Below are 19674 nucleotides of genomic sequence, written 5' to 3' on the forward strand. Positions count from 1 at the left end.
TATCATCATGTTTGAAAACTACAGCAAGTGGGGCAACTCTCCTGGAATTACCTTATCTTGATATTATAAAATTTGATACACATGCAGGAGTTGATAACTGAGCCCCAATTTTCAGGGTAAGATCTATATTTTATATACCGTAATCATGTTCCAGTGTGCTTAGCTGTATTGCAATGATGCGATACATCGCCAGAATATGCAGGATAGGTAGAATACCAATTTTTCATTATTTCATGTTTCATGTATATTGCCTGTTAAAATTCCATTTACCTGCGAATAATAAAAGTTTGGCACATTTGGTGCGGCCTTGAATAGCAGCTTTCATGAGAGGTGTAAAACCGAGATGGTTGCGTGCATCCACTTCGATCCCAGAACATCGACTGAGAAGGAAATTAACAGCCTCCACCTGCCCTGTAAACAAACAAACACTCTACATAATATAATGCATTCTCAAATACCAATACGCTATGTGATAAAAACTAAACAGTACTAAACCGTTGGATTAGTTCGGAAATGTATTTTAATAATACCGACGGTACTTAAGAGGACCCTCTATAAATCCTAGATTTGCAATCCTAGAAAATACAATTGCTGTTATAAATCAGGTAGTTCTAAGTCAAGTAGAGATTTGTTGAATCTTAATGAAACAAAATGAATTTTAATGATGACTCAAATAACTCTCATAAATTTCAACGTTTTTTATTTTAGAAGAAACAAGCAGTAACCGTAATTCAATCACTATTTCACTAGTGATACATAAAATTGACGACTTTACAAGAGTTTAAAATAGTATTGTAGGTGTTTTTGACTCTATGAATTGATATAATCGCTGTAGTTCGTGGAAGTATCCAAAGTTGATGTATTCAACCATTATCAAGCCTACACATTGTATAATTTATTACTATTATCATAATAGAACATTTAATGCAGGGGTTGCGGACCCCCTTCCCTAATCCCATGGACGCCCCCCCACAATTTAGGATTGTTTGATGGAATTTTTCAAACAAGTGTCAAGATTCAATTTTATTTCCATGAAGATTATTCTGTACATATCTGAATTTAATCTTAAATAAATAATCTGCTGCTTTATATAATTAATTATGGTGCTGTTTCATCTAAGCTATATCGCGGTTTCCTTGAACAGCGATTCAAACTATTTCCTTGAATCCAAACTATTTTGTAAAATTATTTTTTGAAAATACGTTTTGATTTCTTTGTAGGCCTATACTACCTTTGTAACCTAACCTTTTAAAAGATGAATGAATAAACATTTCATTTTACGTTATGCTATTATTGATCATTGATCCTAACTACAGTAACTATATTACCCACAGTATGGCCATTGGATTTTTTTCCCCGCCGCCGCCATGAAGATTCCAAATATTTGAATTTTACAATGGAGATTGAAATGCATTTATCGCGGAAAAATTGATTGGGCACTGCTACTTCAATCAGAGCTATTCCTGGGAATATTTATATTACTAGCCGTCAGGCTCACTTCGCTCGCCATATCCGTCTAGCCAGGGGGCGACTGGGTCGTTCAAGAATGAGATCAGCAGGCTCGCTTCGCTCGCCTGCATTTTTCATTTGAGCATTTTTATCATATGTTAGGACAATCCAGTCGGGGGTCCGACTAAACGGATATGGCGAGTGAAGCGAGCCTGACGGCTAGTAATATAAATATTCCCAGGAATAGCTCTGATTGAAGTAGCAGTGCCTAATCAATTTTTCCGCGATAAATGCATTTCAATCTTCAACTTGAAGCCAACCTAACAAAGTCAACTCAACTTAATGCCAACCTGACAAAATTATTAATTTAGTTACCAGTTAACAACTACTGTTTCGAAGAGGTACTCTCTCTAGATTATAGTTCTATATTAACATATGGTATGGACATTTTTCAATTATAATTAAGAGAATAAGAAGAATACACTCATGCTAAAATACGAACTTTAAACCCTTAAAAACCACCCTTAGAGTTAAAATATTGCCAAAAGATTTCTTAGTGCGCCTCTAAAGGGCAAACTGTACATACCTACCAAATTTGAACGTTTTTGGTCTGGTAGATTTTTAGCTCTGTGAGTGAGTGAGTGAATGAGTCAGTCAGTCAGTGCGTCATATATAAATATATAGATTATAAGAGTAAAATTGCTTGCATTTATTAAAGTATATTTTTGTGATTATTAACGTCGATATAATTTATTTCATGTTTTTCCTATATTCCCAATATAGTTTTGGAACTTTAAATAGTAAATCGTAGATAATAGCGAGTAAAAATGAAAGGTACCTAGGTAACGTAACCTGAAAGCTGAATTTCCAAAAAAATACCATAGAACTTTTGAAATGTGTCATGATATTGTAATAAATTTTGTTCCATTGACAAATTAATAATAAAGTTCTCATATCTATTTCTAGAAGCATGATGGAATTCTCATCACAATAGATTCCTTAACATTTGAATAGGTAGTTTGTTTTATTCAGCCAATAAGTCTAACGAAAATATTGTAAAGCACAACATTGAATATAAACTCTGGAGGAGCCAATTATTATAGCCATAGTACTACTTGATGAATTTAATAAACATGTAAGAAATTGAAAAATAATAACACACATAACCATTATTGTTTATATTTAGTGATATTTCTAATCTTAACCACTGCTCGTGGTAATGCAACTCGAAAATCATATCAATAGCTATTGTACCAACATGTTATGGGTAGGGTACTCAGTACTGAAGAGAATCAATCAGAGAAGCCAAGACGTCTTTAATCAGCACTTAATCATGATTAAATATTTTATTAAATGTTACATTCAATTGAGCCACAACAAATATTTTGAAATTGGATTATTTGAAGTTTGGTCCAATAAATGGGATGAGGAAATACACAAAATTGGAATTTATCTTTCTAAATATTTATATAGATCACTGGTTCCCAATAAGTTGTCCGCTAAAGCTCTAGAAGTGGTCCGCGAGGAGTCCGAGGTAAGGAAAATTGATGTTTTAAAGCTTTATTAGTGTTTTTTAAAGTTACATTTTTTAGAGTTCATAATATGTTTCCAATCGGTAAAATAAGTGATAAGTTCCAAAAATGTCTAATGCTATAAGATAGGACTTGAAAGTTTGTTTTGAATCTTAATGGCGGATTTGTACCATGTGACCGAGCTAACCAGTCAGAAGCGTGACAGTGACAGTCAATGGCCATTGGCATAGCCACCTCTAATACAGAGGCCACCTCTATACCTCTGTATTAGAGGTGGCTATGCCAATGGCCATACTGTGGGTAATATAGTTACTGTAATCCTTACCAGTGATTTTGGAATAAAAATTTCATTAGGATATTGAGTTTGAAAACGTTGTTTTGAAAAGAAAATGGAATAATAATGTATTATTGTTATAATATCAATATGTTGAATAAGACATTGATTAATAACATTCATATTAGAATATAAATTCCAAGGCAATCCTTGTATTATTTTCTTGACATTTTTAGGTTATGTCACATTCCTAAAATAAGGTTAGGTTTTTATGCAAAATAAACTTGCAAACTATAAATTATGAATTTAGATGGACTAATCCAAATAATTTAGTTATTCCATGACATCTATTTTGCTTTTTATCTACTCCAAAACAATAACTGAATTGTGTTTTTCTCAGCTAAGTCTAGAACTTAAATTTAAATCCTACCCCAGTCGAGGGTTTAAAATTACGCTGTTTTAAGTTCTGGACTTGACGATTTTTGATAAATCCTTCACTCAGAAAGCGTAATTATAACTCCAGGGTCTAATACGTGATCTCTAAACTCCAGAGTCTATTTTTAAGTCCTCAACTACGTTAACGCCCTGGCTCGAAAAGCCAATTTCCAGACTCCAGAGTTTAAAGCCAGTTAAAGTATAGAACTTAGCTAAATCTCGATCTCGGAAACCGGCCCTTAGAAATTTTGTTGGCGATTGAAAGAATCAGTCATTTTCAAAGTCTTTTTGAATCATTGTTATGTGAAGAGTATGACAACTTAATCTGCAACGTGGTTTGGCAAGCTGCCTGCATCGTTGACAAGAATTGGGTGATCTCCAAATCAGGTGTCTGTCTCTAAATTATTCTCACTGTTTTTCGCATTTTAAGTTTTCAACGGAATTCACAGTTTCTACTTTGGAAAATTTCTAGTACCGTTACGCTTGTTAAAGATAATTCATGCAAAGAAAAACACATCAATCATCATCAATGGCTCAACTTACATTCTATTGTGTCATTTCTAAAATATTGATCTGCATGATTCTTGAAATTCCCTGACCAACAATTTTCTATGCTGGCAGCTCAGTTTTCCAAGCGAATAGTATTTTATATCTATAGAACCTATAATAATCTATGAGCTTGATCCGATAAATAGTGCCCTTTATTATTAGCGGTAAGGATACAAATAATGGAATGGTTTGTTTGATTATTTCCATCTCACAGTTTTGAGATCGGATTTGGATAGGAGTTTATCTACAATAATTATCCTAGATTAGTTAAAAATAGCCATCAGTGATTTCAACAGTTGAATTTTACAGAGACGCCTCTTCTTGTTGCAGCCTCTTCACCTCTCATACAGTTCATGTTGGAGAGATATAGGCCTATCTCCAACATGAGAGATTATTGTGCCCCTATAAGAATGAACTTGGGCTCCATTCTGAAATGGTCAAAATCTCTTCAAAATCAAGAAACCTCTTTAAAACGCGTATCTACAACATAATATGAGATAGTATTACTGGTATGTAAGTCTCGGAGTTGGAACTATTTTCAAGATGCTATAAATGAAAAATGTATTGCTCTGATGAGGAGAAACTTCAGATTACATAAAGCACACTCTAATTAATAATATATTGATAAATCACACTCCAAAGCATCTGATAATTGATTTCGGTAGCGTATAATGATAGCTTACCAGCCTGAGCCGCAAAATGGAGAGGTGTGTTTCCTTCATTGTCAGGTTTGTTTATATCAATACCGGGAAGCTGAATTATGCTCTCCAATATTGAAACTGGTCCATTGGAGGAGATGTAGCTGACCGCAGTCTGTAAGAAAGAAAACATCTTGTAAATCGATAAATTGAAATAATTTAAAATTGAGATATGCATCACTAGAAAACTGTTATCATGGCTGATTGCTTAAGAATTTGTTCCCTATCTCTAATTCCCTGTTCCATTAGAAATATTCAGATTAATTGAGAGTTATGATGATAGTTTTAATATCATCCCAACTAACAGAAGTTTTTTATGGAAAAATATATGAGATTTCCCCTTCAATACTGGATATAAAAATCTTCCATTTCGGAAGAAAATTACCTTAGCTTGTTGTTGATTCTTTCACAGACAAGTAGAATCAATTTGTATAGTATGTTGTCTGGAAACGCGTTTAAGCCAAATAATGTAAAATGAAAGCTTATAAGTAACTGTAAATTGATTTTGTTGCTATCAAGAAGTCAATCCTCCAAATCCAAATAAAATTACCATACACTAGAACAAAGTTCCAAATTACTTGAGTAAATTATTGAGAAAATTCAATTTTCTATTCGGTAGTCAGTGGAAAATCATGGGTACGCTAGAGAAACAACCTGTAAGCCCAAGCATGATCAAGCTATGAAGTAAATAGACAATTCCAGATCGAACCAGAAACAACATGGAACTTGGAGGTCAACGCCCGAATGCTTCAATAACTTTACGTGTCGTAGAACTTCTCTTCAGAATATTTTGAAACAATGGCTATGAGAATGCGATGGTGACACTACTAGCTACACTGTGATTCTATTGTGAATTCCTCATTAGGAACGTCTGAGGTCATCATTCTGATTTGGGTGTATTGAAATGAGAAATGAGCTAGCGAAAGTTATGAGTTTGTCCAAAAGAAGGAATATTGGCCCACTATTTATATAGTCCGCATGTCTGCACTTACCTACTAGTGCTTTATTGGTACCTACAGTATTTTCCTTATTTCAAAACTCATTTACATGGAAGATAAAAATTCTCCACTTCATAAGTCAACTTTTTAAAATTCATATTCTATTCTACTAGTGCTTAGTTTCCTTGAGTGTTCTAACCCGCACTCAGAAATTGATTAATATTTTTTGATACGGTATTTTTTATTCTATAAAAAATTTATCACAAAACTTGAGTAAAAAATAAATATGGAATCAATGTGAAAACTCAAATAGAAATACCTTTCAATTCAATTCTAGAAATCTGTATAGGCCTATTGTATTTAAAATAGTTTTATCCATTTATTGTGAGTACTCTACAATAATTGAATTACAGGAAAGAGTTATAGAGTATTGAAAGTCTTTTGAAAAAGGTGGGAATATTCTTGAAGCACCGTCTTGTTTGTAACCACTCCCTGATCCCAGTGTACATTATATTGATTGACAACCATCATATGCGTCACCTGCATTTTGACAGACCTGACGTTTCATAATTTTCGTCGGACTTTGTCTGCAGTGATTGGACTCAAGCACTCACTTATTCAAATATTGAGTGTTGAAGCAACGTAATGCTTTTAGCATGCTAATGAAGAGAAACAATATGCGGTAATGCTTTTCACCCAAGGTCTGTGTAACTATGGTTTCTCTTATTGTGTATCATGTCAAATGATTTGTCTTCATGTCTTAGAAATGTGCCTAATCTGAAGTTCTCACTCCATTTGTGACGCTTCATTTACATTTCCCAAACTTCTCCATTCGACCAGAGAAAATTGACATCATGTTACTTGTAATGACATAGTAATGAAATCATGCAGATTTGGGAGTCCTTATCAGCAACCAATCACAAGATTGATTTCCTCTCCACAGGCTTCTCCAACTTGGAGCTGTACGTCTTTAGCATGTATAATGCAATATCCAAATCCCTGAATAGTATTTAATTGAATTCAACAAAACTTCTAGATATTGGATGACAAAACTGCTGCAAAAAGTAAAAACATGTTATCTGATGACAACATGATCACGTGTTTTCTCCCTCATCATCACCCTCAATTAACATTTAAAATTCCCATCAAAGCCGCTGAGACCCATGACACAAACATAAGGGAGACTATAGATACAGATACAGGTGCTGTCTCTCCTATTATTTGAATAGTAGGCCTCAAGCTGCTAATCGGATTTGCGATCCTTCAAATGAATAAAGAAGACTACAGTAGTACCAGGCTTGTTGGTGTTGTATAGCATATTCATAGTCGGTCACTGCTATTGATTGTGTGCTCCGAAGTAACAGCATTCACTGCTGCATGAATAGCACAATATTTTTTCTAATTTCCTTCAACACAGGAAATTGAATCCTACACGGAGTCCTATTCCAATCTCTATTGATGCGATCTATTTATAAAGCCAGCTCCTATTCTAATATGACTTTCATCTATGAACTCATGTACTAATAACTCGGTAAAACCTCATTTTCTTATTGCATTGTAGCAGGACTTCCTATATACCGGACCTGCGCCTACAAAAAAAAAAATGGCCGCCGTATGTGGTGGCCGGCATTGATATTTTAAACGGGAACTAGACGAACTGAAATTTCGACAGACTGAGACGCTCACTAACAGCTGATTAGTGATTTTTCCTTAGTAGGAATTTCTATAAGATCACCACATACGGCGGTCATTTTTTCTAGGCTCAGGTCCGGTAGTATATAAGAGGTCCTGAATGTAGATAGTACCGGCTCTAGTGAAACCAATTGATAGATTCATTCATTTTGGAATCATTATCTATTGATGTGAATAAATTTTCATACAATATCTTAATAAATGTTGTTTTATCTCAATTCCATTAATTTTCAAGTTCCAATCAATTCAACTCAACTTATAATTAATAATCAATATTTTTTCACATCTCTACCCGTTGTCAATGATTCACAGTTATATACTATTTTCCCCCGTTATTAAAATGATCTTTGATCGAATATGGACTGGAATATCTGGATGAATATAATATACTAGCAGGTAACCCGTGCTTCGCAAGGGTCTATTTTAAATCAATTCAACTCAACTTATAATTAATAATCAATAATCAATAATTTTTCACATCTCTACCCGTTGTCAATGATTCACAGTTATATACTATTTTCCCCCGTTATTAAAATGATCTTTGATCGAATATGGACTGAAATATCTGGATGAATATAATATACTAGCAGGTAACCCGTGCTTCGCAAGGGTCTATTTTAAAACGACGTAATGAAATCTAGAAGAATTGAAAATAGGCCTATAAGAATCCTCGGTTGATTAAAAATTTATATGCAGCATTTCATGTAAATCAGTCCAGTAGTTCAGACGTGATGATGCGTCAAACATAATTTCCCTATCCTTTACACGTGTATACGTGTTTAAGCCAGTTCTTTCCTTTATTATAGTATAGAAGATACTTTAGATGTCCTATAATCTTCTATACTATAATATAGGAAATGAATGAGAATAAATTTTGAAAGGTTTGAGTTATCGATGTGCGATTTTCACCATACCTTTTCTCTGGAAATCCTGTAGATAGAATAATTTGATAAAAAATAAAAGATAGAATAATTCGAGTAGTTTTCCTTTCAGAGGGAGTTTTGACACCCCACAAAACTCATTTTTCATTTGAAGATATAACAAAAAGGTGCAAATGACCTTTTTTTGGTTTTTTTTGCTCAGCTTGCCAAAATACCCATTATTTCAATATTTAAATTTTCGACTGACTGTACAGTGAGTCAGTCATTCTATCAGGATAATTTATTTTGGAATTTTGATTAAATAAAAATGGAAGAGAATAATTTCTTTATGTAAATATCAACACCTTTATTCAAAGACATATTAACTGCATGCGTTTTCATATTGCCGATACAGCATTGATGAAACTGTAAACGTCTCTTTGTCTCAAAAAACTGTTCTAGCTGAAAAATTAATAATCCATGCCATGTGATGGCCTAAACATTGCATCAGGAAAACGAAGTTTCAAAACTATGCTTTTTCTAAACAAATGTTTTTGATATAATTTCTTTGATGCAACTGTTTCACATTCACCATATTATTAAACAGAGTTTGTGAAAATGAAAATATTCATAATATTTTAAGAACAATACTCTTATTATATTCACAATAAAAATATTATCATTATTATAAAAATATTTATCAATTATCAAAACAATATTAATGAGGTTAAGTGGTATCAGGTAGAAAGAAATAATAGAAACAGATGTTCCTATTTTAATTTCTACCATATGATTTGGTTATTTTTTTACTTTTTTATGAAATCGTATGTACCATTAATGAAATTTGAACATTAATTTTAAAAAATCTAGAAGGAAAATTGAAATTTGGGCTTCCAGGTGCACGAGATTGATATTTTTAGAATCTATGTGCAAAATTTGGAGATCTAAATCATTCCCGTTTTTCCGGTATGCAATCCACAAGTTGACATGTTTTGATGCGAACAAACGAACACACGAACAAACACAACCCTACTCTCTCTTATTATTTATTGAAGATGGGTTCTAGCGTACTCATCAGGGATCATGGTTGATATTGATGACGAAATCATGAACTAGAACTCCATGCACACGGACTTTCATCCAAGCATGGAGTTATTCATTCACTTTTTACTTGTTTTTCATATTAAAGTTAAAATCTAATATATCGCCTTTACTTTGTTTCTACTTACTATGTAATGTATAAAGTTTTGAATAAATTGAATTGAATTGAAATTGAAAAAAAAACTTGAGAAGAACTACCTAATCCATAAAATAGCAGTGAAGGAGTGAGTATTGAATGTTATTGAAGTACATTCTATCTATAGGTACTCACTGAGTGCAAGTGGATTCCAGTTACCATGAATTCTACATTGTTTATCCAGTAGCATATCTTATCATTGAAAATTCATCACTATCGTCAATTTTGATTCACCTTTACTGCTAATAGTGACTTTTACCATAGACGAATACTGTTTGCTAACGGTATAATATTTATCTGTGCTTACACTGAAGTATAGGATCCAGTATTATGCTTCTAAATTATTGTAATTTGTTATTCTGAGACGTAGCTCTACAGTATTTCGACAGTAGCAAAAATCGTAGCCTTCAAAATTTACTATCACTATCAATTATTCATACATCAGTGTAACTCCATGAAAGGTCAACTCTAGACTTATTGCACTGTGAAGTGCAGTAAACCTGTAAACACACTCAAGAAAAGGATCTTAAACCATTGTTGAACATAGTTTTTCAAGAGATATAAAGACATAAACATTCACAGAGTGTAGCAGACGGTATGAATCTAGCCCAGTGCAAAGAGTGCAATTCTCTTCTAGCTTGATGAAGTGGAACTTTAAGTACGCAGTTAACATTATTATTTATTGAACCATTGTTCAGTAAGCGTCAAGTAAGGCTGGAGAAATCGTATGGAGGCCAGTATGATGGATCATTGAGGTAGTTTCACATGTATTCATTGAATAGCGCTTATTGCTGTAGAGAGTAGTTCATAACATACTGAATCTGTAGCTTGCAAACTTGAAGACTTGATGTATGAAGAAAGCCCACATTGTAGCCTCTACTTGGAATCACAAAAGGCTTGAAATGTTCTTTATGATTTTTGAGACGCGAGTTGGCGTGTACCGTACAAAACAGCAAAAACTAGCAAATCAAGAATTCTAAGTTGACTCACATTATGGTTGAATGGATTCAAGCTACTGTGGTACGAGCTACTACTGTTATAATTTTGTCTCATTTCAATGTTGGTTCATGTTTTGGTAAGAATATTCTTAGAAAGTAATACATTTATCAATGAAATGTATGGATATCGTGTCAAACCGATTGGATACTGCCCATAATTAAAACTGCTCTAGGGTAGCCTACCGTAGTAGTTTCAATATATATCTTACGTATGAGAATGTTGTACTGGTACCTTTCCGCCTGTATCTTTTTTTTGTATAAAAAACCTACGGATAGAGAATCGAATAACTATATTATTCAATGTTTGGTTTTATATCAATATTTTCCAATAAATTTCTCATCAACCATCTAATCTTACTACGTACCATACCATATCATATCAATTACAAAAGAAAATAAAACAAAATAAAAAATAAATCAAAAACATCCCCTTTATGAAACTACTTTGAGTTGGGAGCCTGAACACTTGAGAGGAACTTTTACTGTAGGTAACTTACAAAATTTGGTAACATACTATGAATTGTAAATTGCAGAAGTAAATTTATATTTTATTCAACTACTTATATTTTCATTCACTAATTTTAATATAATCACACTGATCAAGAAGTGTCGATTTATTCATAGTAAATAGTTATTAGTTTATTAGTTGAGTGGAGTTACTCCACTTAAATAGATTCTCTCAACTTCATTAGGAAGATTGATTAAATATGTTGTTGATTGGTGTGGACAGTGTATTTGCAAATAGGCTTCCAGCTACGTTGCGCTTTAATAGCTTCAGATTAGTAAATTCCATTAGAGATTTTTTAACAGTTTTTCCGACTTGGGCTAGAAGTGGGTGATTGCAAGCATCCTCCGCCATCGAATGAACGAAATAGTTCACCACTTTCCGATGACTTTTTTACATAGAGGCATCCTTGTATCGTAGTAGATTCACTCCAGGTTTTCCAAAGCTCGGTTTTCCAATAGTACCAAGCTCTTTCCAGTGTCATGCCAGAATGAATAGCGATTCGAGTAAACAGCTCCATTCCATCATGGAGAGCTATTTACAGTATTAAATTCTACTAATGTACTTGCAGTGGTAGGTAACATTTTTCCAACTTTTATACAGGAAACCAATCTCTACAAACCTCGATTGAATTCAGATGATGGGCCTATTTTTTAAACCTGTATCAATGATGAGCATTTCTCAAGCTTTCTTAACAGGAAAATCTCCAGCATATTTTGAACAGACGGTTGTTAATTCTCTTGTAAACTCAGTCTAAATTTAAAACGTAAACAAGTGGCGGGCGCTTTATTTTTGAACTTGATAAGTGGTTTTCTGGACTGAAGTAGGCTACAATGAAGTCAGCATCGTGTTGATCTCATTATTAGTCAATGTAGTTTGTGAAGACAACTATTTCTGCTTGAAGTCAAGTTATGAGAGGGAATCAGAAGTTTTACGGATAACGAAAAAAATTAACCCAATCTCCTACTTCTACCCCCACGTGAAATCCTTCCTGAATTACTTCATCATTAGAATTCTAATTATCTCTTTGGTTTGAACCACTTATCCTCCTTGAGAGGAGAAGGAATATGAAGGAAATGCCCAATCGCCCGTAGAAATATCTAGCTGTCAAGCACGTCTTTTGTGAAAGTAATCTAAATAGAAAATTGAGTTTGGAGACGACCATGCTGTATCGAATTATTATTTGTCACACGGACATGTCAATAGCCTATATTGATTCATTCTCGATCTATTGAATAATGTAGAATTTCCCACAATGTACTTCACAAGTAGAGTTAGGCCTTCCTATACGTATCCAGTGAGAAAAGAGTAATGCCTAGTGCTTAATTTCCTAGTGAATATTTGATAAGCATACTAAAATGACAATATATCAATCTAAACCCCAGATTACCAATCCATTACAGCACAATTCACCCGGAAAACTCTTTTCAGCAACTCATCAATCATTACCTCACTATTACAGATAGGCTTTTGAAATTGGAAATTGTTTTGATAGACTAATTTCACAATAATTCCATGAAACTCCAAAAATTGGGATTTCAAAATCTATCATCGTGAATAAGCAGATGATGTGATAAACAGATGAAGGGATCTGTGAAGATTATATGAAACTCAAGGAACCTAGAATACCCTGTATTTTAGGTACATTGGAAAAACTCACTCCTGGTACAGTAGTAGGTCTGTGAACAGTAGACCTCACGCAGTTTTCTCACCCACAAGTATCTTGTGTTGCCAGTTCACCGGCTTCTCCAGACATCAGTCTGTGTAATGCAATGAATAATCCACTCGTCAGCCGATTGATTATGAATAATTCAATAGTCTGATTAATCTTTCTTCAGAGTAGAAGATATATTATAGTAATATCGGAGTATGGAGGAAATTCCTTCTCCTGCCATATTATCCTTAAAATGTAAAATTTTTTTCAACCCTAATTTGAGTACTTATTTTATATTATTTATCATTTTTGTACTTACCGTGTTGTGGAATAAAGAAGATTCTTGATTTGATTTGACATTCAAATAAATTGAAATGACCTTTTTTACTGCATCATGAACTGTATTGGGAACTCACTAGATTGTGAGCAATATTGGAAAATAAAATTGTTTTAGTCCTGACCTAGAAGTTTGGTAAACGCCCCTTGTGAATTGGGACAGTGTGATAACCTCATCCTTCTCACAGCGCGACTCCCTACTCCCTACACCTTGAAAGCCTCATGACATCGACCTGATTCACAATGATATGGATGACACTGGAAAAGGGGCTGACCGAAATTCAATTCACGCGAGGGGCGCACAAGAGTTGTGCTGGTAATTTCTCATTCAAACCAATCAGCTTATTGAACTCCTTGAATGAAATTTAGCTCCATGTAGAATGCTACAAAACACAAAGTCCTAGTGTGAGAATATTTATTGTGATTGGCTGTTGATGTAAGTATGAGCCTAGTTACACTTAGTAGTTCAATCTCTTATCAGGATGAGAAACTATATAATCGGTCAGTATGAATGCTATCAGCTTGTTCCATTTATTGATGGGCAACCATATTCTCAAACTGCGATACTAATACTCTACTGATGTAAATTGTGTGATGATGTGTAATCTACATTGAATTGACGAGTGTGATGATGCTATACTGATAACCGGTATTTGTCCTTAATTCGACAAAATATTATTACATTTTTAGCCCTTGGAATCTATAGGCCCATCTAAAGTGTCAATCAATGTAGTAGCTTATTATTTTTTTGGGATCTCAACTGATCTTTATCAGGATATCTATTAAATTTTTTGAATAAATAGTGCCGTAATTGTGAACCATTAACTCCTCAATATTTAAAAAAAAATCACCTCACTAATGGCCAGATTTGCAGAGATAGAAGATTTCAAAAAATATTATCGATTTCCTCAACATTTATAACCAACCGGCGGCTGGGAGGAAAAGCACAAGGCCGATCAAATATGATTTTGGGAGGATGTACAGTACATGTAAAAGTATTTATTCATTAGATTCCTTTGTCTTCTAAGTGTTTTAGCCTGCTATGTGCAAAAAACGCGTTTCTTCGCCTCCATTGACTTTAGCTATGAGCCTTTTAGAGATTATACAAAATTTGTTCTTTTTTACGTATTTTGTAGATTCTTTTTCATCATCATATATCTGCCTACAAAATGATTTGGGAATTTCCAATAGAACTCGGTCGTCACGGCATAGAATATTAATTTTCTACACATCGCATATTAGTGAAGACATGTGTGTGTATCCTGGGATTGTTGACGGCTCCAAGAATCAGATGATAGTTCGCCATTTTGAAGCCTAATGATACACGATAGTCTGTCTACTCTACACCAATTCGCCTGACACTAGAACCGAGTTAGTCAAAAGTTAGATTAGTTTTCTACTCTGACAACAAGTTATGATTGCGTTGGGTAGCCGAAGTTTGCAATTTCCTATGCATGCCTGTCAGACTTCGATCGGATCACGTCGGCGACAGGCGGATGACTTGCATAGTTGCAAGTTGATGCAGTGAGCATATGACAACCTATAAACTTTTTACTATCCCACTCTCATGTTTCCCCATGCAGGCTCATTCAAAATGCAAACATAACTTTGAAAAGGACGTCTTTGTATTTTATTGTAAACAATATTGTCCTATAAGTCACGATAAGATCACTAAAATATCATTAAAACACTAAGATTATTAATTTTTTGATAAAATCAAACAAAATTCTCAAATGGTAGTACTTCAGTCCTTCTGTCATTCAACATGATTGTCCTCCTTGAATTGGGCCGCCTTGCTTATTATTGCTTATTATTAACAATATTGTCCTATAAGTCACGATAAGATCACTAAAATATCATTAAAACACTAAGATTATTAATTTTTTGATAAAATCAAACAAAATTCTCAAATGGTAGTACTTCAGTCCTTCTGTCATTCAACATGATTGTCCTCCTTGAATTGGGCCGCCTTGCTTTTATAAATCAATAATATCAAGGCACCGAGCTTAGCTCGTTATTTTAATTCATTGATAAACATAACACAATTCTCTCACATGATCGTGTTTATATTTTACAGCTGGCTATACGTCAACTTATGAATTTACGGGATGCGATATTTTGATTTTCAACAGAATCACTCGCTCACTTTTTACTATCCACAGACGACGAAAGTCTCAGCTGTTTCAGCCAATATTTTAATGCTGTTCAGCGAGTTTACCCAAGGATGAGACCTAGAGCAATCGAATTTTTATATCATAAACCTACTATGTTCCAAATTTCGTGAAAATCGTTAGAGCCGTTTTTGAGATCCGTTGAACATAAATAACCAGATAACCAGATATAAGTACAGACGAAAATATAAACAGATATAGAGAAATTGTTCGCTTATAGGATTATCTCTTTCATATAAAAAAATATACTCACTGGAGTTTTTGTAATTGGAACTGAGAATTCAATCGTAATGAAGGATGAACCAATATCATAAACAAGACTCCCTTGTGGGTATCACAAAGAGCTCACTAAAAATATTGAGACATTTTGACTCAGGTGAAGATTCCTGATCATGGGAAGTTACCATAAGACCAAAGCCATCAACAATATTTGAGTTTGAGACTGTCAGAGTTCTTAATGAAGTGGAAGATCGAAGAATATGACCGTGACATCCAATCAATGTCCATCGTTATTGACACCAAATGAGACTTCACCAGAGCTTATGCTCTTAATTTTAATTACTTGACACATTGATGGGCAAGACCATGTCGTTTGTCATAAATCCTTGATCACCCCTTATCGAAGTGTTTGATTGATAAAACTCATTACGTGTGCAGATTCACAATATTCTATTGTTATAACCCAAGGTTGATTGGGATATATTGGTATTGGTGGACAGAATACGTTAACCGTTATGTTGAACCCATAAAATCGTTAAATGAAGACAATGAGTCTCCATCACAACAGTATATGACATCAGCTCACCATGGAAAACATTATAATCATCATTATTCGAGGAATAGCAGATATAATTTTTGATCATTCCTATTCACCGACTGCTTCCAACGCGGTTCAGTCACGATGTTGGCACGGGTTCCATTATGTTTGTCGGGACGCAGTCTAATCGCGTACAAAGGCGCGCGTCGATTGTTGTTACAACGTTGCATAGGAATTACACCAAGAAGACTTGATGAAAAATGTGTAAATTTATTTGAGGATCAAGATCATATCATTGAGGGGAGTTTTATGATATCGCAGTTCAAATATTATATGTTTATCATTGAAATTAATGTACACATACTGTAAAGAGATTCATAATAATGCCACTTGGAAAGTTTTTGTGAACCAGTCATTCTTGAGAAAACTGGAAAAACACCTGCCAGAAACAGTAGAAAAATCTTTCGAGTTCCAGTGTTCGACTTTCAACGTTCTTTCAACATGACTGTGAAGCTAGTTTTAATAGGCTGAACATTAGAAAAAGTTTGTAGAGCCCATTAATTAAAAAAAAATGCAAAATCGTTCATTACCATCTTGAACGTAACTTTGTTAAATCCCACAAATAATAACTCGCTTTCAAGGTGTCCAGCTCAACCTCTGTACTAGTCAAGATTCAACATTTTTTGGATAAAATTATTTCCATATTGCATAATATTATGTAATGTCGAATATTAATTATTGTGATAGATGAACAGCTTACCCGTCCACTGGAGTCAGCGGCGTTGAGCACGGCGCTGGACAAGCCGCAAGCGGAGTGTGCCCGCCGCAGCAAGTCCCGCAGTGCGTCATCGTCGGCGCCGCGTGCGGCTATCAGCAGAGCGGGCTCCGGCGGACCCACGTCGACGGCTGATGCGGCGTGTCGCACGAGACCAGCTGATGCGGCGAGGCCAGCTGATGGCAGCTGAAAGCGCACGCGGCGGACGGGCACCGCAACCGGCACCACTCTATCCAACTGACGCAGCGGGACTACGCCGGCACACAGCGGCCCGTACCGGCTTGCTGGAGTCAGCGGCTGCAACATTATTCACATTATCATTGTTATTATATAGAGTAACCTATTGGAACCTAGAGCTGCGTACATACTTGAGCGCCACGAACACGTGCATTCCACTTTTCATCAGCTGATTACGTTTGTATCTTACTGTTTCTGTAGAAATACAGATATAATCAGCTAATGAACGCTACGCACACGCGCATTTCACTTTCCCTTTCCATCAGCTATTATAACTGTATTTTTAAGGTGAGTTTTTGTTTGTGCAAATATGCTGTCGTCGACCACGACAGGGTGATGATCTAAAGCTGGGTTTTCGTTTGTGCGTAAATGCCACGACAGGGTGGGGATCTCAGATTGGGTAGATTTCAATTTTTCTAAATAACCTAAATGATTATGTTCAATTATGTTTTAATCGGGGAGGTTGAGTTTATACTTTTAAATGGCAATATGTTGATACTATTAGAAAGATGACAAATAGATACACAAATAATGAAAAGTTATTTGATCATCTGTTTTAGCACACTTGAAATTCGGACAATATGAATGTCAACAATGCTTATCGTCGTCGACTGCGGAAGTTTACGCACAAACGAAACTGCACCTTTAGATTGGGTAGATTTCAATTTGTCTAAATAATAATCTAAAAGATTAAGTTAAATTATATTTTCATGGGGGAGGTCAAATTTATACTTTCAAATGACAATATGTTGATATTATTATGGATGTTTTGATTCTTAGATAAACACATATAACGAAAAGTTATTGGATCAGCTGATTTAGCATACTTGAAATCTGGTCAATATGAATGCCTCTAGATTACAATTCCTGTCATCGTCGACTGCGGAAGTTTACGCATAAACGAAAACCCACCTTTACAGAAACAGTGACGTACAGATAAAATAACCATCAGCTGATGAAAAGTGAATTGCATTGCGCGTGTTTGTAGCGCTCAAGTCTGTACGCAGCTTCATAGACAAACAAACATAGTCTACAGTGAAACCTTAGAAATTCTAATAAGATCATTCATGCTTTTGATAACAAACAAAACTTTGAATTAATTATACTGTATTGATGAACTAAAAACATTCTGAATTCTATTATATTAAAAGCAGTCTAAATATTAGTTGAAAGCCATGTTGCTGAATGATTATTAAAAAACAATGAGACAACATTCTACAATCTAGAAGGCAGTGTAAAAGTCTCATAAATTGGTTGCTAAATACAATTCAAAAACAATGAGACAGAAAGATATTATTGAATTGAAAACTTCAATGTTTTTGGAAAAAAGTGATAAGCTCTGGCGAGATTTTTATGAATCAGTAAGAAATTTCATAAAATAATTATATTAAATGAGTGGGAGTGAGAAATTTCATAAAAGTCTAATAATAAATGAGTGAGAAATCAATATTGATTTTTATACATGGAGGAGAAAGCCTTTAAAAAAACATGAATGAGGGTTAGACCATATTAATCGTTTCATGAAGCGTTTTTGGACGGCGGTTTTAGAGTCGGCAGGGCAGGAAACTCTCCGATTGGGATTGGAAGAATTTCATAGGCATAGATGTTTGAAAGTAATGTTTTAAGTAATGTTTCGGTCACAAATAATTTGCCCTGAATGAACCTTTCTACTCGACTCTCAAATAGTCACTCGAATAATGTCACTCTAGTTACTAATCCATTTGAAGTGTACATTCTTGTGAATTGTTCTCCAAATTAGAGTATTAGTAAACCACCAACGTTTACAATTTAAATCAGAACCTGCCAATCATGAGCCTCCTCATTAGCTAATTCAGTTATATCGTAGCCACCATTACCCACCTACTTTAGTTATATCGTAGCTAACGTTTTATATTTTCCATTAAATGTCCTGAAGAACACTTTCAAGTTAACTTCTCCTTTTGGGCAACCTATAATATGATCATTATATTCCCAATGAACAATAAATAATTTTAAATATAAAAGCTCCCAACGTGAATCTTATGATTTTTCTGCAAACCTATATAATATATCCTATAATCCTATATAATGTTCATGCTGGCCGGCAGGAGAAGATTGATTGATTGATTTATTTCAAGAAACTTTTTTGTGAAATATTTATCTATCTCCTAAAATGAATAATTGGAAGAATAGATAGAACTGATGGAGGTATGAATGCTTACTGGCAACCAGATCGCAGCTACCCACTCCAAAACACTAAAAGAAAATTCACTGACTCGAATGATCTGCTTGAAAATGATTGATATGGAAACACTGGCAACTGGCAAGCTTGGAACTGTCAGTGAGTCAAGCACCTCTCATAACAGGAGAGAACACCCAACTGCCAAACATTGTGCAGAACAGATGAGAGGAACTGAGCCTTCCCACTTTCCTCAATATTATGGTAGGGGAGCCCATTGCAATCTCTCCAAGGAGGAAGGGAGGCTGATAAACACACTACAATCCCCCTGTTCAAAACTTTGAGACACCTCTGCATTCAAACACTGTTGCTCTCTTCCTTCCTTCCATACAAAAACTTATATTCTTTCCTACCTCTTC

The 19674-nt window shown here is 34.6% G+C and overlaps 1 protein-coding gene across 1 annotated transcript in view; it reads right to left on the reverse strand.

Moving 5' to 3' along the window:
• The window catches only part of LOC111054716 (photoreceptor ankyrin repeat protein), a 61847-nt gene that overhangs the window by 7315 nt on the left and 34858 nt on the right, over nucleotides 1–19674 (reverse strand). Inside the window, exons 4-6 of the mRNA XM_039430870.1 lie at nucleotides 16846–17157; nucleotides 4923–5052; nucleotides 271–411 (exon numbers count right to left, since the gene is read on the reverse strand). Of these exons, the coding sequence (XP_039286804.1) occupies nucleotides 271–411; nucleotides 4923–5052; nucleotides 16846–17157 (583 nt within the window). The remainder of the gene's footprint in view (nucleotides 1–270; nucleotides 412–4922; nucleotides 5053–16845; nucleotides 17158–19674) is intronic.

Source organism: Nilaparvata lugens, chromosome 6, assembly GCF_014356525.2.
Source record: "Nilaparvata lugens isolate BPH chromosome 6, ASM1435652v1, whole genome shotgun sequence".
NCBI lineage: Eukaryota > Metazoa > Arthropoda > Insecta > Hemiptera > Delphacidae > Nilaparvata > Nilaparvata lugens.